Genomic DNA, 24,843 nt, shown 5'->3' on the forward strand with positions numbered 1-24,843 from the left:
GGGTTTAAAATTCTTTTCTTTAAGAATGTTGAATATTGGCCCCCACTGTCTTCTGACTTGTAGAGTTTCTGCTGAGAGATCTGCTGTTAGTCTGATGGACTTCCCTTTCTGGGTAACCCGACCTTTCTCTCTGGCTGCCCTTAAGATTTTTTCCTTCTTTTCAACTTTGGTGAATCTGGCAATTATGTGTCTTGGAGTTGCTCTTCTGGAGGAGTATCTTTGTGGCGTTCTCTGTATTTCCTGAATTTGAATGTTGGCCTGCCCTGCTAGGTTGGGGAAGTTCTCCTGGATGATATCCTGTAGAGTGTTTTCCAATTTGGTTCCATTTTCCCCCTCACTTTCAGGCACCCCAATCAGACGTAGATTTGGTCTTTTGACATAATCCCATACTTCTTGCAGGCTTTGTTCATTTCTTTTTCTTCTTTTTTCTTTTGGTTTCTCTTCTCGCTTCATTTCATTCATTTGATCCTCCATCGCTGATACTCTTTCTTCCAGTTGATCGAGTCGGTTACTGAAGCTTGTGCATTTGTCACGTATTTCTCGTGTCATGGTTTTCATCTCTGTCATTTCGTTTATGACCTTCTCTGCATTAATTAGTCTAGCTGTCAATTCTTCCACTTTTTTTTCAAGATTTTTAGTTTCTTTGCGCTGGGTACGTAATTCCTCCTTTAGCTCTGAGAGGTTTGATGGACTGAAGCCTTCTTCTCTCATCTCATCAAAATCATTCTCTGACCAGCTTTTATCCGTTGCTGGCGATGGGCTGTGCTCCTTTGCAGGAGGAGATGCGCTCTTATTTTTTGAATTTCCAGCTTTTCTGCCCTGCTTTTTCCCCATCTTTGTGGTTTTATCTGTCACTGGTCTTTGATGATGGTGACGTACTGATGGGGTTTTGATATAGGTGTCCTTCCTGTTTGATAGGTTTCCTTCTGACTGTCAGGACCCTCAGCTATAGGTCTGTTGGCGATTGCTTGAGGTCCACTCCAGACCCTGTTTGCCTGGGTATCAGCAGCAGAGGTTGCAGAAGATAGAATATTGCTGAACAGCGAGTGCACCTGTCTGATTCTTGCTTTGGAAGCTTCCTCTCAGGGGTGTACTCCACCCTGTGAGGTGTGAGGTGTCAGACTGCCCCTAGTGGGAGATGTCTCCCAGTTAGGCTACTCAGGGGTCAGTGACCCACTTGAGCAGGCAGACTGCCCCTTCTCAGATCTCAACCTCTGTGTTGGGAGGTCCACTGCTCTCTTCAAAGCTGTCAGACAGAGTCGTTCGCGTTTCACAGGCTTCTACTCCTTTAGCTGAGCCCTGTCCCCAGAGGCGCAGTCTACAGAGCCAGGCAGGTTTCCTTGAGCTGCTGTGAGCTCCACCCAGTTCCAGCTTCCCAGCGGCTTTAGTTACCTACTTAAGCCTCAGCGATGGCGGGCGCCCCTCCCCCAGCCTGGCTGCTGCCTTGTGGTTAGATTGCCGCAGACTGCTGTGTTAGCAAGGAGAGAGGCTCCGTGGGCGTGGGACCCTCCCGGCCAGGTGTGGGATACAATCTCCGGTGTGCCGGTGTTACAGCGCAGTATTGGGGTGGGAGTTACCCGATTTTCCAGGTGTTGTGTGTCTCAGTTCCCCTGGCTAGGAAAAGGGACTCCCTTCCCCCTCGCGCTTCCCAGGTGAGGCGATGCCTCGCCCTGCTTCAGCTCTCGCTGGTCGGGCTGCAGCAGCTGACCAGCACCGATTGTCCGGCACTCCCGAGTGAGATGACCCCAGTACCTCAGTTGAAAATGCAGAAATCACCGGTCTTCTGTGTCGCTCGCGCTGGGAGATGGAGACTGAAGCTGTTCCTATTCGGCCATCTTGCTCCGCCCGATAATTTTTCTTTACACTCACATACTTTAAAGATAGATCTATCTATCTATCTATCTGTCTATCTATCTATCTATCTATCTATCTATCTATCTATCTATCTATCTATCTATATGTTCTTGGTGGAATTACCCTTTCTCATCATGAAATACCCCTATTCATTTCTAGTAATGTTACTTGACTTATAGTCTATGTTATCTGATATAAATATAGTTGTATTTGCTTTCTTATTGATAGTGCTTTTCTGTTAAAACGTTTTGTCATTTTATTTTCAATCTTTTTGTTCTCCTAAAAGTAAAGCTTATGTTTATAAGCAAAATATGGTTGGTATTATATCCAAAATAAAATTTTGTCTTTTATTTAAAACATTATTTTATTTTCTGTGTGTGTGTGTGTGTGTGTGTGTGTGTATATATATATATATGATGTAGAACATTATGTAGACATACATAATGCAATGACTACCAAAGTCAAGCAAATTATCATATTCATTATCTCATATAGTTAACTTTTTTTGGTATATGTATGCACGGTAAAAGCAACTAAAATCTACTTTCTTAGCACATTTCCAGTATATTATATAATATTATTAACTATAATCCTCATGCTGTACATGATCTCTAGGTTTAGTCATCATACATAACTGTGATTTTCTACTCTTCGACCTACATATCTCATTTTGTCCACCACCATCTGCCCCTGGTAACCACCATTCTATTTTCTGGTTTTGTGTGTTTGGCTTTTTTTTCTTGTAGATTCTACATATAAGTGAAGTCATGCAATATTTTTCTTTTTGCATCTGGCTTATTTAACTTAGCATAATGTACTCCAGGTTCATCCATTTTGTCTTATTTTTAATTTTAATCAGTTTACATATAACATATTTAGTGATACAGTTGGGTATAAAATCTACAGCTTATGTTTTGTGTTATATTTGTCCTACCTATATGTTTTAGATTGTGTTTGTTTTCTTTCCTTGTTTTTCATTTAATGAAAGAGAACTAGATGATATGGAGGCATTATTAACTTATTTTGAAATAGTTATTTCCTGAAGGCCATAAACTGGCACTTAATTGCATATAAGGGAAGTATTATTTATGTACACACACACACATACAGAGAATGCTCATCACAAGAATGATGAAGAAGGTCAACAGAATAGTTACAGAAGTCCAAAGACCAGATGTTCACTATTCTTTGAGATTATAAGCTTAATGAGCAGAAAGAAAGTGTATGTTTGATACTATCTGGTCTCTTTTATAACACAAAACATAGTGCCTTTTGAATGAATTACTGATTAAATGGCTTAATAAATGAATTGGTTGTAGCTATGGTAGATTCTGAGAGAAAAACATAATGAAATCAGAAGTCTTTAATTTAAGGTCTCACCCTGGGGTGCTTTAAAACATGAACTTAAGCAAGATCTAAATATTTCTGGGTTTCAATTTACCTATCACTGGGTGTTGGTGAGGATTTAACAATATAAAAGATGTCATCATTTTGAAACTATAAATTTCTAGACACATATGGTACATTATTATTAGACACTATATGCAGCAGTAATTTTAAGACGTTATTGTTTATCAGAACCCATTTATACTGTTTTAGTATTAAGAACAAAATGTAAATCTGCATTCCTTTGAATATTGAAGTGAATATTAATATTTAATTTTTAGCTCATGAACTTTTAGAGGGAAAAAAGTACCTTTTCAACTTCTTGTTATTTTAAGAATAGTAATTTTATTAAGCCTTATCACTTATAATGTGCTTTCAATTTATATTATTTGTTTATTATTCCTACCAGCTCTGTTAGGTAGAGAGCTATATTGTCTAGTGGTTAGAGCCAAGTTGCTTGAATTCAAATCCTAAATGTGACTTCTACTTGTTTACTTGCTATATAACTTTGGGTAAGTTCTCTGTACCTTGGTTTTCTCACATGTAAAATGGGGATAGTAATGGTCCCTACCTCATAGGAGTTGTTGTGAGGATCAAATATGTTAGTTTGACATTTACCACAGTATATGGCATGTAGAAATGCTCAGAAAACTTTAATTTTCTATCAAAACTTAATATTCATATAAATTATATATGTTAATTTCAAGTAGTGTTCATAGTAATTGGCATAGAAATAAATTTTCATATTTCTATTAATATGATTCTAACTTTATATTTGAGGAAACAGATGTTGGAAGAGGTTAAGTGAATTATCTATAAAGTTGCTTAGTTAGTTCCAGAACTAAAACTAAACTAGCTCTTCTAACTCCAAATTCAGTACCATTGTGTAACAAATATCTTGCCTTTCTAACATAAGGCTTAGTAAACATTTTTTATTATAGTGGTTGAAAGAAACAATTTAATTCAGAAACTTTACCTAACATAAGGCTTAGTAAACATTTTTTTATACCAGTTGAAAGAAACAATTTAATTCAGAAATCTTGAGAATTCTGAATATAATGGAAACTAGAAAAATTAACAAAGTCTTTGGTCACTATGTTTGTACTTTCATATCAATGCAAAATTTTAAATATATGTATACTTAACTAGAGGTGACTGTCCTCCAGTCTGGCTTCTCAGGCCTCATTTTAATGAGAACAGATATAAGCAACCTAAGGCTAATTAATACAGTTTGGGACGAAATGCATCTTGTCATTGTCACTGTCTGATCAGTCTTAGAATCAGGCAGCCAAATAATGTTACAGCAGAAAATACCTTAGAGGTTATGTAAATTGATATTCTCATTTTTCAGATGACGCTCAGAGAGTAAATATTTTGCCCATTGCTTGTCACATAGTATGTCAATTGGACTAAAATCTAGGATTCCTGGGCTAATACTTTGTCTATTATAGCATAATTAGTGCTCAGAAAAACAGGTGTCATGCCAACAGAACTAGTGAAAGAAGTAATTCAAAACTTTGGTGTTGTATAAGGTTAAAGTTTATTTTTGAGTGTTCTTTTGGAGGTACACACACTAGAGCTCATTTTAAAGCAGTATATTGCTGTGTTCTTCGAGAGCAATACAATACTAACTTTCCACTCAATTGCTTTGTTGCTGTCTGTAGTCATCTTCACTCTTCTCTAGCTGTCAATCATCTGGTTTGCGAATTCACCAGACTCTGCTTTACTTAATCCCATTCTGTTATTAACATTTTTGGTAATTCACTGCTCATTAGACTATCAGTGAGAAAAAGGAGAGACAATATGGAAAATGGAGATAACACCTAAGTTTACACATTTTCTACATAACTGTTAGTTCTGTTGATGGAGAAAATGGAAATTAAGTTTCATGATTGTGTTATTCTTATGTAGCAATTGCTTCTAATTTTTGTTTAAAACCTTACTCTATATATTTTTTAACATATTTTTAACATATAACATATACTATAAAGCTTAATACAAAATACGTAAGGTATTATCATCCTCACTTTAAGTAAGAAACCGAAGTTTGCGATTCTTCTCTTGGTTTATAGGGACTTACCACAGGCTTTATGTAATATTCTGGTCTGTAAAAGACACCTGTAGCACAAAAGGATCTGGGTTAGAAGGGCCAGACAGAGAAGCTTGCACCACAGCCTGGCCTAGCTGAAAGCTTTTCTTACTCTGGGCTGCATTCAGACTTGGCAGCCCTATGGATTGTGAACACTGAACCTTCAAGTACTGAATGTTGACAAATGCCACTATCAGAGAGCATAATATTTAAATGTGTGTACCATTGAGTTGCATGAACTTCTATTAAAACACAGTTCTCTTAATTTTTATTACCAGGTAACCTGGGCCGGGTGGACCAGGTCTCTGAGTTTGAGTATGATCTGTTCATTAGGCCGGACACCTGTAATCCACGATTCCGAGTCTGGTTCAACTTTACTGTTGAAAATGTGAAAGAATCACAGGTGAGGGAAATAGTGGATACCTTGAGAGTGGTTTTGGTAAGAATATTATGCTTTTGTCTTCTTTTAAGAATACCAAAATGATGACTGTATTAAGAATACATTCTTGTTTATCCACAGCAATGATACAGTTTTGGTTCAAGAGATACAGAGAAATAGGTACAATATGCTGACTTTTGTTGTATGATGGTTATTAAATAATACAAATATTTCATCTGAGAATAAAGTGTTCCTACTGATTGAAGCATTAGCATGATATATTAGGATTCCTTGAGGGACACTATATGGAAACACTGGAAGAGACTTGCTGATATGTTTACAAAGGGTATTGTTCTCTATATTCTCTTCTTTATAAAGATCTGTGAGAAACATTTCTCACAAGTCTCAGTTTCAGAAGAAAAGCTTTTCTTCCGTACAACAGGGTGTTTACATCTTTAAAACAGTATGATTCTTGTAACTGATCCTATTTTCTCTTTGCTTTGGTTGCTGGGAAACTTGGAACCATATTTACAGCCCTCTCTAGTGATTCTGGAAAATATTTTTGCTTGTGCTTCTGTGTACTGACTTTCCCTTTACAGGTTGAGTATACCTTATCTTAAATGCGTGGGACCAGAAGTATTTCAGTATTTTTTTCAGATTTTGAAATATTCGTATATATAATACACACTGAGATATCTTGGGGAGGGTACCCAAGTCTGCACATGAAATTCATTGATATTTCATATACATCTTTTTTCTTTTTGTAATGCACAAAAAATTAGTTTTCTTTTTTTTATTATTACACTTTAATTTCTAGGGTACATGTGCATAACGTGCAGGTTTGTTACAAATGTATACTTGTGCCATGTTGGTGTGCTGCACCCATCAACTCGTCAGCACCCATCAACTCGTCATTTACATCAGATATAACTCCCAATGCAATCCCTCCCCCCTCCCCCCTCCCCGTGATAGGCCCCGGTGTGTGATGTTCCCCTTCCCGAGTCCAAGAGAACTTATTGTTCAGTTCCCACCTATGAGTGAGAACATGCGGTTTTTGGTTTTCTGTTCTTGCGATAGTTTGCTGAGAATGATGGTTTCCAGCTGCATCCATGTCCCTAAAAGGACACGAACTCATCTTTTTTTATGGCTGCATAGTATTCCATGGTGTATATGTGCCACATTTTCTTAATCCAGTCTATCACTGATGGACATTTGGGTTGATTCCAAGTCTTTGCTATTGTGAATAGTGCCGCAATAAACATACGTGTGCATGTATCTTTATAGCAGCGTGATTTATAATCCTTTGGGTATATACCCAGTAATGGGATGGCTGGGTCATATGGTACTTCTAGTTCTAGATCCTTGAGGAATCGCCATACTGTTTTCCATAATGGTTACACTTTCCCACCAACAGTGTAAAAGTGTTCCTATTTCTCCACATCCTCTCCAGCACCTGTTGTTTCCTGACTTTTGAATGATTGCCATTCTAACTGGTGTGAGATGGTATCTGATTGTGGTTTTGATTTGCATTTCTCTGATGGCGAGTGATGATGAGCATTTTTTCATGTGTCTGTTGGCTGTATGAATGTCTTCTTTTGAGAAATGTCTGTTCATATCCTTTGCCCACTTTTTGATGGGGTTGTTTGTTTTCTTCTTGTAAATTTGTTTGATTTCTTTGTAGGTTCTGGATATTAGCCCTTTGTCTGATGAGTAGATAGCAAAAATTTTCTCCCATTCTGTAGGTTGCCTGTTCACTCTGATGGTAGTTTCTTTTGCTGTGCAGAAGCTCTTTAGTTTAATTAGATCCCATTTGTCCATTTTGGCTTTTGTTGCCATTGGTTTTGGTGTTTTAGACATGAAGTCCTTGCCCATGCCTGTGTCCTGAATGGTATTCCCTAGGTTTTCTTCTAGGGTTTTTATGGTATTAGGTCTAACATTTAAGACTCTAATCCATCTTGAATTAATCTTCGTATAAGGAGTAAGGAAAGGATCCAGTTTCAGCTTTCTACTTATGGCTAGCCAATTTTCCAGCACCATTTATTAAATAGGGACTCCTTTCCCCATTTCTTGTTTTTCTCAGGTTTATCAAAGATCAGATGGCTGTAGATGTGTGGTATTATTTCTGAGGACTCTATTCTGTTCCGTTAGTCTATATCTCTGTTTTGGTACCAGTACCATGCTGTTTTGGTTACTGTAGCCTTGTAGTATAGTTTGAAGTCAGGTATCATGATGCCTCCAGCTTTGTTCTTTTGACTTAGGATTGTCTTGGAAATGCGGGCTCTTTTTTGGTTCCATAAGAACTTTAAAGCAGTTTTTTCCAATTCTGTGAAGAAACTCGTTGATAGCGTGATGGGGATGGCATTGAATCTATAAATAACCTTGGGCAGTATGGCCATTTTCACGATATTGATTCTTCCTATCCATGAGCATGGTATGTTCTTCCATTTGTTTGTGTCCTCTTTTATTTCTCTGAGCAGTGGTTTGTAGTTCTCCTTGAAGAGGTCCTTTACATCCCTTGTAAGTTGGATTCCTAGGTATTTTATTTTCTTTGAAGCAATTGTGAATGGAAGTTCATTCCTGACTTGGCTCTCTGCTTGTCTGTTACTGGTGTATAAGAATGCTTGTGATTTTTGCACATTAATTTTGTATCCTGAGACTTTGCTGAAGTTGCTTATCAGCTTAAGGAGATTTTGGGCTGAGACAATGGGGTTTTCTAAATAGACAATCATGTCATCTGCAAACAGGGACAGTTTGATTTCTTCTTTTCCTAAACTGAATACCCTTGATTTCTTTCTCTTGCCTGATTGCCCTAGCCAGAACTTCCAACACTATGTTGAATAGGAGTGGTGAGAGAGGGCATCCCTGTCTTGTGCCAGTTTTCAAAGGGAATTTTTCCAGTTTTTGCCCATTCAGTATGATATTGGCTGTGGGTTTGTCATAAATAGCTCTTATTATTTTGAGATACTTTCCATCAATATCGAATTTATTGAGCGTTTTTAGCATGAACAGCTGTTGAATTTTGTCAAAAGCCTTTTCTGCATCTCTTGAGATAATCATGTGGTTTTTGTCTTTGGTTCTGTTTATATGCTGGATTATGTTTATTGATTTGTGGATGCTGAACCAGCCTTGCATCCCAGGGATGAAACCCACTTGATCATGGTGGATAAGCTTTTGGATGTGCTGATGGATCTGGTATGCCAGTATTTTATTGAGGATTTTTGCATCGATGTTCATCAGGGATATTGGTCTAAAATTTTCTTTTTTTGTTGTGTCTCTGCCAGGCTTTGGTATCAGGATGATGTTGGCCTCATAAAATGAGTTAGGGAGGATTCCCTCTTTTTCTATTGATTGGAATAGTTTCAGAAGGAATGGTACCAGCTCCTTCTTGTACCTCTGATAGAATTCAGCTGTGAATCCATCTGGTCCTGGACTTTTTTGGTTGGTAGGCTGTTAATTATTGCCTCAATTTCAGAGCCTGCTATTGGTCCAGTCAGGGATTCAGCTTCTTCCTGGTTTAGTCTTGGGAGAATGTAAGTGTCCAGGAAATTATCCATTTCTTCTAGATTTTCTAGTTGATTTGCATAGAGGTGTTTATAGTATACTCTGATGGTAGTTTGTATTTCTGTGGGGTCAGTGGTGATATCCCCTTTATCATTTTTTATTGCGTCTATTTGATTCTTCTCTCTTTTCTTCTTTAGTAGTCTTGCTAGCGGTCTATCAATTTTGTTGATCTTTTCAAAAAACCAACTCCTGGATTCATTGAATTTTTGGAGGGTTTTATGTGTCTCTATCTCCTTCAGTTCTGCTCTGATCTTAGTTATTTCTTGCCTTCTGCTAGCTTTTGAATGTGTTCTTGCTTCTCTAGTTCCTTTAATTGTGATGTTAGAGTGTCAATTTTGGATCTTTCCAGCTTTCTCTTGTGGGCATTTAGTGCTATAAATTTCCCTCTACACACAGCTTTAAATGTGTCCCAGAGATTCTGGTATGTTGTATCTTTGTTCTCATTGGTTTCAAAGAACATCTTTATTTCTGCCTTCATTTCGTTATGTACCCAGTAGTCATTCAGGAGCAGGTTATTCAGTTTCCATGTAGGTGAGCGGTTTTGATTGAGTTTCTTAGTCCTGAGTTCTAGTTTGATTGCACTGTGGTCAGAGAGACAGTTTGTTATAATTTCTGTTCTTGAACATTTGCTGAGTAGTGCTTTACTTCCAATTATGTGGTCAATTTTGGAATAAGTGTGATGTGGTGCTGAGAAGAATGTATATTCTGTTGATTTGGGGTGGAGAGTTCTGTAGATGTCTATTAGGTCTGCTTGCTGCAGAGATGAATTCAATTCCCGGATATCCTTGTTAACTTTGTGTCTTGTTGTTCTGTCTAATGTTGACAGCGGGGTGTTGAAGTCTCTCATTATTATTGTATTATTGTATGGGAGTCTAAATCTCTTTGTAAGTCTCTAAGGACTTCCTTTATGAATATGGGTGCTCCCGTATTGGGTGCATATATATTTAGAATAGTTAGCGCTTTCTGTTGAATTGATCCCTTTACCATTATGTAATGGCCTTCTTTGTCTCTTTTCATCTTTGATAGTTTAAGGTCTATTTTATCAGTGACTAGGATTGTAACCCCTGCTTTTTTTTGTTCTCCATTTGCTTGGTAGATCTTCCTCCATCCCTTTATTTGGAGCCTATGTATGTCTCTGCATGTGAGATGGGTCTCCTGAAGACAGCAGACTGATGGGTCTTGACTCTTTATCCAGTTTGCCAGTCTGTGTCTTTTAATTGGACCATTTAGTCCATTTACAGTAAGGTTATATGTGAACTTGATCCTGCCATTATGATATTAACTGGTTATTTTGCTCATTAGTTGATGCAGTCTTCCTAGCCTCGATGGTCTTTACATTTTGGCATGTTTTTGCAATGGCTGGTACCAGTTTTTCCTTTCCATGTTTAGTGCTTCCTTCAAGGTCTCTTGTAAGGCAGGCCTGGTGGTGACAAAATCTCTAAGCATTTGCTTATCTGTAAAGGATTTTATTTCTCCTTCACTTATGAAACTTAGTTTGGCTGGATATGAAATTCTGGGTTTAAAATTCTTTTCTTTAAGAATGTTGAATATTGGCCCCCACTGTCTTCTGACTTGTAGAGTTTCTGCTGAGAGATCTGCTGTTAGTCTGATGGACTTCCCTTTCTGGGTAACCCGACCTTTCTCTCTGGCTGCCCTTAAGATTTTTTCCTTCTTTTCAACTTTGGTGAATCTGGCAATTATGTGTCTTGGAGTTGCTCTTCTGGAGGAGTATCTTTGTGGCGTTCTCTGTATTTCCTGAATTTGAATGTTGCCCTGCCCTACTAGGTTGGGGAAGTTCTCCTGGATGGTATGCTGAAGGTTGTTTTCCAACTTGGTTCCGTTTTCCCCCTCACTTTCAGGCACCCCAATGAGATGTAGATTTGGTGTTTTTACATAATCCCATACTTCTTGCAGGCTTTGTTCATTTCTTTTTCTTCTTTTTTCTTTTGGTTTCTCTTCTCGCTTCATTTCATTCATTTGATCCTCAATCGCTGATACTCTCTTTCTTCCAGTTGATCGAGTCAGTTACTGAAGCTTGTGCATTTGTCACGTATTTCTCATGTCATGGTTTTCATCTCTGTCAGTTTGTTTATGGCCTTCTCTGCATTAGTTATTCTAGTTATCAATTCTTCCACTCTTTTTTCAAGAGTTTTAGTTTCTTTGCACTGGATACGTAATTCCTCCTTTAGCTCTGAGACGTTTGATGGACTGAAGCCTTCTTCTCTCATCTCATCAAAGTCATTCTCCATCCAGCTTTGATCCATTGTTGGCGATGAGCTGTGTTCCTTTGCAGGGGCAGATGTGCTCTTATTTTTTGAATTTCCAGCTTTTCTGCTCTGCTTTTTCCCCATCTTCGTGGTTTTATCTGCCTCTGGTCTTTGATGATGGTGACATACCGATGGCGTTTTGGTGTGGGTGTCCTTCCTGTTTGTTAGTTTTCCGTCTAACAGTCAGGACCCTCAGCTGTAGGTCTGTTGGAGATTGCTTGAGGTCCACTCCAGACCCTGTTTGCCTGGATGTCAGCAGCAGAGGCTGCAGAAGATAGAATACTGCTGAAGAGCGAGTGTACCTGTCTGATTCTTTCTTTGGAAGCTTCCTCTCAGGGGTGTACTCCTCCGTGTGAGGTGTGGGGTGTTGGTCTGCCCCTAGTGGAGGATGTTTCCCATTTAGGCTACTCAAGGGTCAGGGACCCACTTGAGCAGGCAGTCTGTCTGTTCTCAGATCTCAACCTCCGTGTTGGGAGATCCACTGCTCTCTTCAAAGCTGTCAGACAGAGTCATTTGCGTCTGCAGAGGTTTCTGCTGCTTTTTTGTTGTTGTTGTTGTTTAGCTGTGCCGTGTCTCCAGAGGTGGAGTCTACAGAGACTGACAGGCCTCCTTGAGCTGCTGTGAGCTCCACCCAGTTCGATTTTCCCAGGGCTTTGTTTACCTACTTAAGCCTCAGCAGTGGCGGGTGCTCCTCCCCTAGCCTGGCTGCTGCCTTGCAGTTAGATCGCAGGCTGCTGTGCTATCAATGAGGAAGGCTCCGTGGGCGTGGGACCCTCCCGGCCAGGTGTGGGGTATAATCTCCTGGTGTGCCCGTTTGCTTAAAGTGCAGTATTGGGGTGGGAGTTACCCGATTTTCCAGGTGTTGTGTGTCTCAGTTCCCCTGGCTAGGAAAAGGGATTCTCTTCCCCCTTGTGCTTCCTAGGTGAGGCGATGCCTCGCCCTGCTTCAGCTCTGGCTGGTCAGGCTTCTACAGCTGACCAGCATGGATTGTCTGGCACTCCCTAGTGAGATAAACGCAGTACCTCAGTTGAAAATGCAGAAGTCACCTGTCTTCTGTGTCACTCGCTAAGAGCTGGAGACTGGAGCTGTTCCTAATCAGCCATCTTCTCCAGTGCCCCTTCATATACATCTTATATACATAGCCTGGAAGTAATTTTATACAATATTTTGAATAATTTTGTCCACGAAAAACTATTATTTTCTATTTGTGGCATCATTTCAGTGCTCAATAAGTTTTGGATTTTGAAGCATTTTAGATTTTCGATTTTCAGATTAGGGATGCTCAACTTGTATTTCGAACGTATTAATCTGCTTTTAACCACAATTTCTTCAGCTACATTTTTTTAGTAGTGCACGTTTTTATAATACTTTGAAATCCTGTTTTTCATGAGACAGTATTGATGAAAATAAAGAGAACTAAAAACATCTGCTTTGAATAAACATTAATAAAACTCAAATTGTAAGACGTCAGTTATTATTCTGTTATATTGAGACAACTGATCATGCAAGACTCTGCAGAAACTCTGTACACATACTGAGAGTATGATTGTTTTAAGCAGATGAAAACATAGTCCTGCAATCCAACATCTACCTTCTTACTTTATGTTGTCTTTTGCTAGCATATTTGGGAAAAAGTAGGGAGTTTAGCTTCTCCTGAGTCAATCCATTCTACTTGTTCTATCCCCTGGTTTTTTGCTTCTCATCATTTTATCTCAACTGCAACTCTCCTTGGGTGTCAGACATTGGCCAGTGTCTAGAATTTAGGGACTCTGAGCCTTCTTCTATACAATATTATTCCTGGCATGGTAGCTTCAGTAAAAAGGGGGTGCAAATACAGCCACTTTACTTTTATAGTTTAATTTTGTACAACACCATGGACACAAGACTGAGTGTATGCAATATTTACTAAGTTTAGGGGCTAACAGGAGGGAATAAAATCTAGGGAAGAGCCCTGAACATTATTTGCTAAATCTGACTTGTCTCAGAATTTTAGGACAAGGGGAGAAAAAGTTACACCACACACAGAGAGCCTCTTAAGGACAAACTTTAGTTCCTAGCTTTGCTTTTTGGTTTTATTTACTCTCCTATGGCAGAGTTCCCTTTTCAGTTTTTCACAGTAACAGTAGGCATTCTCTTTCTCCTGATCTCAGGAAAACCCTCTCTTTACCTACAGGGGTTCACCTCATTGTAGGACTGTCCTACTTATTATACTAAGATAATCAATAATCCTTAAAGTATATTTTCCAAAGTATGTGTTACTGAATCTAGAGAGTGTAATCCACAATAGAAGACTTTAGTCTTATGTACTAGACTGAGTCTTTCACTCCAAATTTGGGACGCCTATGAGGTTTTCTTCATTACCTCTCTCATTCTTTTGTTAATATTCCTATCTCATATCAGCAACTTATGGTTGTCACAAACACATACCTCTGGAAAACAAACAATAATTCTGAAGCAGTGTAGTAAATTTATATGAAGGAAGGAAAACATTTTATTAAAAGCAATATAATCTGCCATGATTTCTAAATTCATAAAGTGAATTATTCTTTTCCTCTTTTTTTTTTCATATCACATCCCTCAGCTTGCCTGCTGGATCCAGGAACCCACTAACTCCTAAGAAGTGGGGCCAATTACTTTTCAAACAAGAGAATCATTTATCCTCATTTTGTTCTTTGCTAAATAGAGATTTAGCAGAAACTCTGAAATTATACTGTTTCTTTAACTCTGGGTCACATTAAATTCCTGGCCCCGTTTTTCTTTCACTTTAGTGTCTATAAAGTGTATCTTTATACAGCTTATACAAGGAGGGGTAGAGGGGTGAGATGATAAGAGAGTTAGGAAATAATGTGTTCCTTCAGTTAAACTACTTGAGATAGCCTTTTGGACAACCTTCTCATACAAGGTTCTTTGCTCTTCTAGTTTGTTTACGAGGATGTTGTTTTGTTGTTCAAAATGTCTCTGCCAGAGTGTTATAACTTACTTATTACATGTTAAAGTATACAGCCTCTTTTGGAATCTTATCCGTCAATTAATTAAGCAAGTAACATGAATGTTTTTTAAAGGGTTCTTCTTATAAGACAGTTGGGTCTGTTTTGTGGATGCATATTTATTAAAGGTGAAGAGACCAATATTTTCCCTGTCTCTGGGTTCTGTCTGCAAATAAGGTGCTGTCCTATCCTTGTTCCAATTAGAAATCATGAACATGTTTATCTGGTTTCCTGGAGCCTGATGCTTTTATCAGCCTCTTTCTGTAGGCCATTGCCTCATCAGCTGTAATCACATTATGGAAATCTGTCTCAAGAAGGCATAGAGATCTGCAGGAAAGATACAATATATATCTCTAGCTCACAGGATATTTGTTTTCATGTTAGTCTACATTAAAAAAAATAGTTTTACTGTGAAGTTTGACTTGTGAGGTCTGTTTTTATAGCATCTCTTTCTGTAATCTTTTTTTCATCTCTCTAATTTCCGTTAAAATGAGACCTGCGTAAGTGTAGTCTAGTCGAGAATGTTATTTAGGTCTGGGTACTACTAGCAGGCAAACAAATGTGTATGTATTAGTCATCACAGGCTGACTCCATTAAATAAATTTTAAAAATTGCAGCATCAAATATATTGTATAAACACGTCTAGCTTTTGCATTATATTTCTTGATGTTTCCAGGAAATAATAAAAGCTCACCACATATGGTGTTATATCCCAGGACTGATATATTAACCCCTGAAAGTAGTTGCTAAATAGTGCATTTGCAAGAATCAGTGAAAACTAAATGTCAAATTCCTTTATGGAAAGGTGATTTTCTCTCTAAAAAACTGATATTAAATATTCTTAGTGGAAATTTATTAATGCAGCTGAGAGCACTTGTGTGATATGAAAGCAGATCTTCCTATTTAAATATGCTAAAAGTTCAGCCAATAAGAAAAAATAAAATTATATGCTTGGATTGATTAAGCTCTATTTCGTTTCTGTATTTTTTTTTTTTTTTATCTTTTTGAAGTTATTTTTCCCATCTTTATTGTAAAAATAGTCAAGGCAGAATGTAGTAAATTTGGGAAATATAATTATTTGAAGCAGAGAAGAAGCATCCCCCCACACACACAAATTACAATTTTACTAACTAGAAGCAAATACTGTTAATATTTTTGGCATATTTATTTCTAAACTTATTTATTTTCTTTCTTGGAGCATAATTAAATTTGTACTGTATATGCATTTTCATGTTTTGCTTCTAAAGAACCTAAATACTATCACAGGCAATTTTCTGTTATCAAAAGTTTAATAAATTGGCTATAAAATATTAATAGCTTTTTACTATTATACCATTTTATTATTCTTGGTCATAAAGATTATTTTCCATTTGTTGTTGTTATAAGTAATAATGTAGTGAACATCTTGATGCAGGAAATGTTACCCAAATTTTATTTTGCTTCCTTAGGATAAATTTTTATGAGCGGAACTTACAAGCAAAGGGATATGAACATTTTCAAGACTCTTTACACATATATCCAAATTATTGCCAGAAAGTTTACACTATTTTGCTGTCCTATCAGCAGTGGATAAGGTTCCTTTATTTGAATTTCTTTCTTTGTTTTATAAACTCCAGTGTTCAGAAATCCATGATAAATTGTTACTTTTTCCTCACTTGTTTTGAAACTCCACACAGATAAATGGGGTATGATGCAATGTCTCAGGCCTCTAGTCATAAATTAATTGCATTCCAGCAATAACAGGAGACATCAAAACAGATAGAGTTATTATTTTGACTCCTTTTCTCAATTCATCAATCCTGTTTTACCTGGGAGTGCCAACAGATTGTCGTCTGATGTATGTAATAGGAGAATCTTAAAAAAGAAGTGTTGTTTAACAGTATAGTATTTCTTGGATTATTATAAGAAATAATGTAGTTTAAACATACACATGCACACGTACACACTTTTATATAGATGTGTTTAGATTTTCCTTTAAGATTCTGAGAAAGTTTGCTGCTTTTTTTTTTGTTTTGTTTTGTTTTTTGTTTTGAGACAGAGCCTTGCTCTATCGCCCAGGCTGGAGTGCAGTGGTATGATCCCAGCTCGCTGCAAGCTCCACCTCCCAGGTTCACGCCATTCTCCTGCCTCAGCCTCCCGAGCAACTCTGACCACAGGTGCCTGCCACCATGCCTGACTAATTTTTTGTGTTTTTAGTAGAGACAGGGTTTCACCGTGCTAGCCAGGATGGTCTCGATCTCCTGACCATGTGATCCACCTGCCCCGACCTCCCAAAGTGCTGGGATTACAGGTGTGAGTCACTATGTCTAGCCAGTTTGCTGCTTCTTTAGTCTCCATCCTGGAGAATTCAGGCTCTGAAATTTCATCCTGGTCATGGCCAAAATCAGCAGGCAAAAAGGTAGCATATCACAGTGCAATTAGCACAGACAATGGATTTAAACCAATTTGGGTTTATGTTTCTGACTCTTACTTATGAGCTGTTTTACCCGTGATCAGTTTAAATAATCTCTTGGTACCTCAGTTTTCTCATCTGTAAAATGAAAGTAATAATACTAATTCATAGGAGTCTTGTGAAAACTAAATAAGACAATGTTAAGTAAAGAGACTACTGATATGGTTTGGCTGTGTCCCCACCCAAAGCTCATCCCACGGGTTGTGGAAGGGACCTGGTTAAAGATAATCATGGGGGCAGGTCTTTCCTATGTTGTTCTCATGACAGTGACTAAGTCTCACGAGATCTGATGATTATATAAAGGGGAGTTTATTAAGTATTAACTCACACGATCACAAGGTCCCACAATAGGCCATCTGCAGGCTGAGGAGCAAGGAAAGCCAGTCTGAGTTCCAAAACTGAAGAACCTGGAGTCCGATGTTCAAGGGCAGGAGGTATCCAGCAAGGGAGAAAGATGCAAGCTGGGAGACTAGTCCAGTCTCTCTTTTCACATTTTTCTGCCTGCTTATATTCTAGTTGTGCTGGCAGCTGATTAGATTGTGCCCACCCAGATTAAGGGTGGGTCTGCCTTTCCCAAACCACTGACTCAAATGTTAATCTCCTTTGACAACAAACTCACAGACACACCCAAGATTAATACTTTGTATCCTTCAATCCAATCAAATTGACACTCAGTATTAACCAGCACAACTACCATAGTGTTTGGTAGACAACAGGGACTCAATACTTGATGGCTATTGTTTTTATTAAAACACCCCAACAGTATCCTGTCTGTCATGGTGGCCAACATGAAAATGCAGAGGACCATTGTCATCCACCAGGACTATCTCCACTACATCCACAAGTACAATCCTACAAGAAGCACCCCAAGAACATGTCTGCACACCTGTCCCTCTGTTTCAGGTCAGCAACATCATCATGGTGAACAAGTGCTAGCCCTTGAGGAAGATAGTGCACTTCAACATTCTCAAGGTCACCAAGGCCACCACCACCAAGAAGCAATTTCAGAAGTTCTGAGACTGGACATCTGCCCAGACCTCAGAATGAAGTAAAGTTGCTTTCTCATTCAAACTATACCAACAACAGCAGCAAGAACAAAAACTACCACCACAACAGATTTCTACTAGAAAACTGCTACTAAAACAGGTTTTTTGCCCTTATTCCTTTTTGTCCTCCCTCTTCTCGTGTTTATTCTTCACCTCCTCCTCCACCTTCTTTCAAAACCTGTTATTGATGCTCATCATCATCATGATCATCAAGCAAAATGTACTAGTTAAGAATATAAACTTTTCGTTAGACATGCATTCCAGGCCTAACTCTTCCACTTACTGCGTCTGTGACATTGAGAAAGTTATTGAACTATTTGTCCATTTAAACTATTAATTTCTATATTTATTCAGTGGCGTTAGTAGTGCCTAATAGGGTTGATGTAAGAAACACATGGGATGATGCAGATAAAACACTAAATTTAATGCCTGGTGCATAGGAACTGTGTAGCGAATGTTATCTATTAATATCACTAGACTTATAATACTACTAGGAAATATAACACAGGTTCTCATTTGCTCTGTCATTCAACTCATTATATTAATAGCTAAAATTTACGGGACACTTCAATGTCATAAGTACTGTTCTAAGCCCTTTATATTAATTAATTCATTTATTCCTCAAAGCAATTCTTTGAAGTAAGTACCATTATTAGTATTCTCACTCCCATTTTACAATTGAAGAAGCTGAAAGGAACTGAGACAAAGAAAGGATGAATAACTTGCTGAAGATCATACAATTAGTAAGTGGTATATACAGGATTTGTGCCTAGGTAGTCACTGTAGAAATGCTCACTGTAGTAAATTTGGAAAATATAGCTAAGTTTGAAAGCAAGCAAGAAAAAAACTCAAACAGATAATCCTCCTACCTAAAAGGAATGATTGTGAACCTTTTAACATACAGGCATATTTCAGAGATATTGTGGGTTTGGTTCCAGATCACAGCAATGAAATAGTATCACAATAAAGTGAGTCATATGAATTTTTTGGTTCCCTGGTGCATATAAAAGTTATGCTCACTATATTATAAAATGTGCGATAGCATTATGTCTAAAATCCAGGTGTACACCTTAATTAAGAAACACTTTATTGCTAAAAAAAAAAAAAGCTAATATTCATCTGAGGCTTCAGTGAGTCTTAGTCTTTTTGGCTGGTGGAGGGTCTTGCCTTGATGTTCATGGCTGCTGACCCATCAGGGTGCTATCGCTGAAGGTTGGGGTGGCTGTCGCAATTCCTTAAAATAAGACAGCAATGAGGTATACCACATCAGTTGACTTCATCAATTAACTCATGAAAGATTTTTCTGTAGCAGGTGAAGCTGTCTGATAACATTTTACTCACAGTAGAACTTCTTTCAAAATTGGAGTCAGTCCTCTCAAATCATGAAAAGTAACCCCATTTACCATAGCCAAAAATAAAATTAAATACCTAAGAATTAACTTAACCAAAGGACTGAAAGCTCTTATTTATAGAAGACTATAAAATATTGATCAAAGAAATCAAAGAGTACACAAAAAAAGGAAAGATACTCCATGTTCATGGATTAGAAGAATCAACATTATTAAAATGTCCATACTACCCAAAGCAGTCTATAGATTGAATGTAATCTCTATCAAAATACCAATGACATTCTTCACAGAAATAGAAAAACATCCTAAAATTTACATAGAGCCACAATAGACCCAGAAGAACCAAAGCTATCCCGAGCAAAAAGAACAAAACTGGAGGAATCACATTACTTGACTTCAAATTATACTACAGAGCCATAGTAAACAAAACAGCATGGTACTGGCATAAAAGCAGGCACATAGACCAATGGAACAGAATAGAGAACTCAGAAATGAATCCCTATTATCTACAGTGAACTCATTTTTGACCCAAGTGCCAAGAATATACATTGGGGAAAGGACAGTCACTTTTATAAATGCTGCTAAGAAAACTGGATATCTACATGCAGAAGAATGAAACTAGGCTCCTGTTTCTCACCATCTACAAAGTTAAAAGAGATTAATGATTTAAATATGAGGCTTCAAACTATGTAACTACTAAAAGAAAACATCAGGGAAACTCTCCAGGACATTGGCGTGGGCAAAGATTATTTGAGTAGTACTCCACAAACATAGGCAACCAAAGCAAAAAGGACAAATGGGATTATATCAAGTTAAAAAGCTTCTGCACAACAAAGAAAGCAATGAACAAAGTGAAAGATGACTCACACAATAGGAGAAAATATTTGTAAACTCTACCCACCTGACAAGGGATTAATAATCAGAATATATAAGGAACTCAAGTAATAGGAAAAAAATCAAGTAATATGATTTAAAAATGGATAAAAGTTCTGAACAGACATTTCTCAAAAGAAGACATACAAATGGTAAACCGGTATATGAAAAGGTACTCAACATCAGTGATCATCAGAGAAATGCAAATCAAAACTATAATTAAATATCATTTCATCTCAGTTAAAATAGCTTATATCCAAAAGACAGGCAATAATGAATGCTGGTGAGGATATGGAAAAAAGGAAACCCTCATACACAGTGAGTGGGCATGTAAATTAACACAGCCACTATGGAGAACAGTTTTGGAGCTTTTTCAAAAATCAGTAGAGCTACCATATGATCCAAAAATCTTACTGCTAGGTATATACCCATGAAAGGAAATCATTATATTGAAGATATATTTGCAATGTCATGTTTATTGCAGCACTATTCACCATAGGCAAGATTTGGAAGTAAATCAAGTGTCTGTCAACAGATGAATGGATGAAGAAAAATGGTATACATACACAATGGAGTACCATTTGGCCATAAAAAAGAACGAGATCCTTTCATTGGCAACTACATGGATGGAATTGGAGGCCATTATGTTAAGTGAAACAAGCCGTGCACAGAAAAACAGACTTTACATGCTCTCTCTTTTTGTGGTAGCTAAAATTAGCTAAATGCTAAAAATTAAAACAATTTAGCTCATGGAGGTGGAGAGTAGAAGGATGGTTACCAGAGGCTGGGAATGGTAGTGGCATGATTGTCGTGGGGAGGGTTTGGAAGTGGGTATAATAATAGTTAGAAAGGATGAATAAGACCTAGTATTTGCTGGCACAACAGAGTGTCTATAGTCAATAATAATTTAATTGTACATTTAAAATAATATAGTATAATTGGATTGTTTATAAGACAAAGGATAAATACCCTGATGTGATTATTACACATTGTATCCCTTTATCAAAATATCTCCTGTACCTTATAAACATATATACCTACTATGTACCCATAAAAAGTAAAAATAGAAAACATTCAGAGGAAAGCATTGTATTCAATATGTAGAAGATATGGTTAGCTTAACGAATTTGCATATGTACTTTATTATTTCAATTTTAGTGTAAGTGCGGCAAACATGAACATACTTGTATTTTTTTTTTTTTTTTTTTTTTTTTAGATAGGCTTTCACTCTGTCATCCAGGCTGGAGTGCAGTGGCATGATCTTAGCTCACTGCAACCTCTGCCTCCTGGGTTCACACAGTCCTCCTCCATCAGCCTCCTAAGTAGCTGATACTACTACAGGCATGCGCCACCATGCTGGACTACTTTTTTGTATTTTTGTAGAGATGAGGTTTCACTATGTTGCCCAGGCTGGTTTTGAACTCCTGATCTCAAGTGATCTGTCCCCCTCGGCCTCCTAAAGTGCTGGGATTACAGACATGAACCATTGTGCTCCGTCCATATTTTTATTCTTTCAATTCGGCTTCTATTGTTTTACAGAGATAACTTTAAGTTTCTGGGGATTGATAATAAACCTAGTAACTATTCCCATTATTAAGTTCATATTACAAATGACAAAATCAAATTTGTTTCCTTACTTTACCACTTTTAAAGTCATTTCCTGAGTTTATCTGTGCTACAACCATTCAAGTTTAATCTATTTACATATATTGTTTGAACTATGGCGGTTGTCTTCCAACTGGTTTTGTCCAGGTTCTCATTCTATGTAAGATCATCCTTCACACTGAAGCTGGAGCATTATATGTAAAGTGCAAATTTAACCTTTCCACTCCACTGCTAAATGCATTAAATACCCTTCTATTACCTTTAGGGTAAAGTCCAAACTTCTTAGCCTGGCATGTGGTACCATCCATGGTCTAGTTCTGATCTAGTTTGCTTTTGACTTACATACTTATTGGCCTTCTTGTAGTTCCGTACTACAGCGACCATGTTGTTTCATACTTCCATAAATTTTGCTGTATTTTTCCTATAATGCCATTCTAACATTTGTCCATTTGGATTAAGCTCAAGCTTTGCAGTCAGACTGCCAGGGTTGGTATTCTATTTCAACTATTTACTGTGTCACCTGGGCAAATTATTTTATACTCCCTCTGTTTCAGTTTCCTACCTACCTGAGGTAATATATGCAAAACAATTGCATGTTACCTTCTTACTATTTATATTCAATAAATACTTATTATGTATGCCAGATACTGTTCTAGGCATTCAGGAATCAGTTGAATAAGACAGATAAGGTTCTTCTGTTCTGGAGAAGCTTATTTTCTATTATGTGAATAAAGACGATAGATAGGAGCAAGTAAACAAAGTATTTTTAGAAAGTGGCAAATCCTACCATAATTTATTTATCCACTTAAGGGATTATGTAGATGTTTTCAGCTTTTGTCATTATGAATTGGCTTTGATTATTACTGACTTTGTTTCATGGGATGATTTCAGGGGGCCAAGGCTCAGGTCAGCATTCCTGGGCTGCATGCTCTAACCCTGAGGGGGTGGAAGTAGGCCAATGGCTTTGTTCTCTGGCTCCTCAAGGTTAAGCACCTACTGTGCTGGAGGAGCTGAAGTGTTCCCCATCCAATGGCAACAACATTCCCATGGAGGATGCTGGCAAAAGAACTTCAATGGGACCGTAGCGGGGGTCCTCATTAGAGAACCCAGAAATAAAGCCATGTATCTAAACCATCTGATCTTCAACAAAGATGACAATAACAGCCACTGGGGATAGTACTCCCTGTTCAATAAATGGTGTTGGGATAACTGTCTAGCCATCTGCAGAAGATTGAAACTGTACCCCTTCCTTTCACCATATGTAAAAATCAACTCAAAATAGATTAAACACTTAAATGTACAACCTAAGACTATAAAAATCCCAGATGGAAACCCAGGAAATACCATTCTGGATATAGACCATGGTAAAGATTTTATTAACAAATACTCCAAAAGCAATTGCAACCAAAACAAAAATTGACAAATGGGACCTAATTAAACTAAAGAACTTCTGCATAGCAAAATAAACCATCAACAGAGTAAACAGACAACGAACAGAATGGAAGAAAATATTTGCAAACTATGCACTTGACAGTAGTCCAAATTCCAGAATCTATAAAGAACTTAAATCAACAAACAAAAAACAAAGAAACTAACACATGAGCAAAGAACATCAAAAGACACTTGTCAAAAGAAGACATATGAAGGGCCAATAAGCATATGAAAAAATGCTCAACATCCTTGTTCATTAGAGAAATGCACCTTGAAACTACTATGAGATATTATCTCACCCCAGTCAGAATGGCTACTATTAAAAAGTCAAAACATAACAGATGCTGGCAAGTTTGTGGAGAAAAGGAACGCTTATACACTGCAGGTAATAATGTAAGTTAGATCAGCCATTGTGGAAAGCAGTTTGAAGATTTCTCAAAGAACTTGAAACAGAGCTACCATTTGACCCAGCAATTCCCTTACTGGTTACATACCCAAAGGACACATGCCATAAAGACACATGCACACATATGTTCATTGCAACACTGTTCACAATGGCAGAGACATGGAATCAACCTAGATGCCCATCAGTGGTGAACTGAAAAAAACTGTGAATCGAAGAAAATGTGGTATGTATACACCATGGACTACTGTGCAGCCATAAAAAAGAATGAAAGCATGTTCTTTGCAGCAACATGGGTGTATCCTAAGTGAATTAACATGGGGACAGAAAACAACATACCACATGTTCTCACTTATAATTGGGAGCTAAACATTGAATAAATGTGGACACAAAGAAGGGAGCAATAGGCACCAGGGCCTACTTGAGGGTGGAAGGTGGGAGGAGAGTGAGGTTCAAAAAACTACCCATTGAGTAGTATGGTTACTACTTACATGATGAAATAATTTGTATATGAAATCCCAGCCACATGCGATGATGTTTCCATGTAACAAACCTGCACATGTACCCCTAGAACCTAAAATAAAAGTTAAAAGGAAAAAATAAAAATGAAAGTTTATCACTTTTAATTGGGATGGGTGTCAGGAAATAGATAAAAGTAGGTTTTAAAGAGAACATAATACTTGATCCAATCTTTAAAGCTGCCTTAATAGGAAAAACTCATCTTAGTCAAATAAATATCATAAACCTTTTATGATAGCCAAACTTCAATTTAATCATGAAATGAGTGGTAAAAACAATTAAATCATATAATGCTGTCAATTTATATAAAGCAAAGCATATCTTTGCATTTTTATTAAGATTATAGAGCTGGCCTTATAATGGGGTAGTTATATTTCACCTTTTATTGTGCTTTAACATTAACATTGAATGATGTGACGTGACATGGTTACTCGTTTATGAAGAAAACTAATATGAGCTTCACACTGAGGAATTTCATGCTGGATTTTCTTTTACCCTTGGTGTGTGGTTTTTTAACTGCTGAACAATTAAAAAAGACCCAAATTTAGACTGGAAACTTATTGTGACATAAACTTATAAATATTGCTGTTGCAATATAAATAAAACACAGATGTAGAAAGTGAAAAAGATCTTTATGCAAAT

The 24,843-nt window shown here is 37.4% G+C and overlaps 1 protein-coding gene across 5 annotated transcripts in view; it reads left to right on the forward strand.

Moving 5' to 3' along the window:
* Window positions 1-24,843, forward strand: part of AGBL4 (ATP/GTP binding protein like 4) — a 1,474,608-nt gene that overhangs the window by 336,641 nt on the left and 1,113,124 nt on the right. For 2 of the 5 annotated variants that reach the window (XM_031934116.1, XM_031934120.1), the window contains exon 3: window positions 5,608-5,768. The exons of 1 other annotated variant lie outside the window; for it this stretch is intronic. In XM_031934116.1, coding sequence (XP_031789976.1) covers window positions 5,608-5,768 — 161 coding nt within the window. The remainder of the gene's footprint in view (window positions 1-5,607; window positions 5,769-24,843) is intronic. 2 more of the 5 variants (XM_031934122.1, XM_031934123.1) reach the window with 1 other exon arrangement.

Source organism: Piliocolobus tephrosceles, chromosome 1 (genome assembly GCF_002776525.5).
Source record: "Piliocolobus tephrosceles isolate RC106 chromosome 1, ASM277652v3, whole genome shotgun sequence".
Taxonomy (NCBI): Eukaryota; Metazoa; Chordata; class Mammalia; order Primates; family Cercopithecidae; genus Piliocolobus; species Piliocolobus tephrosceles.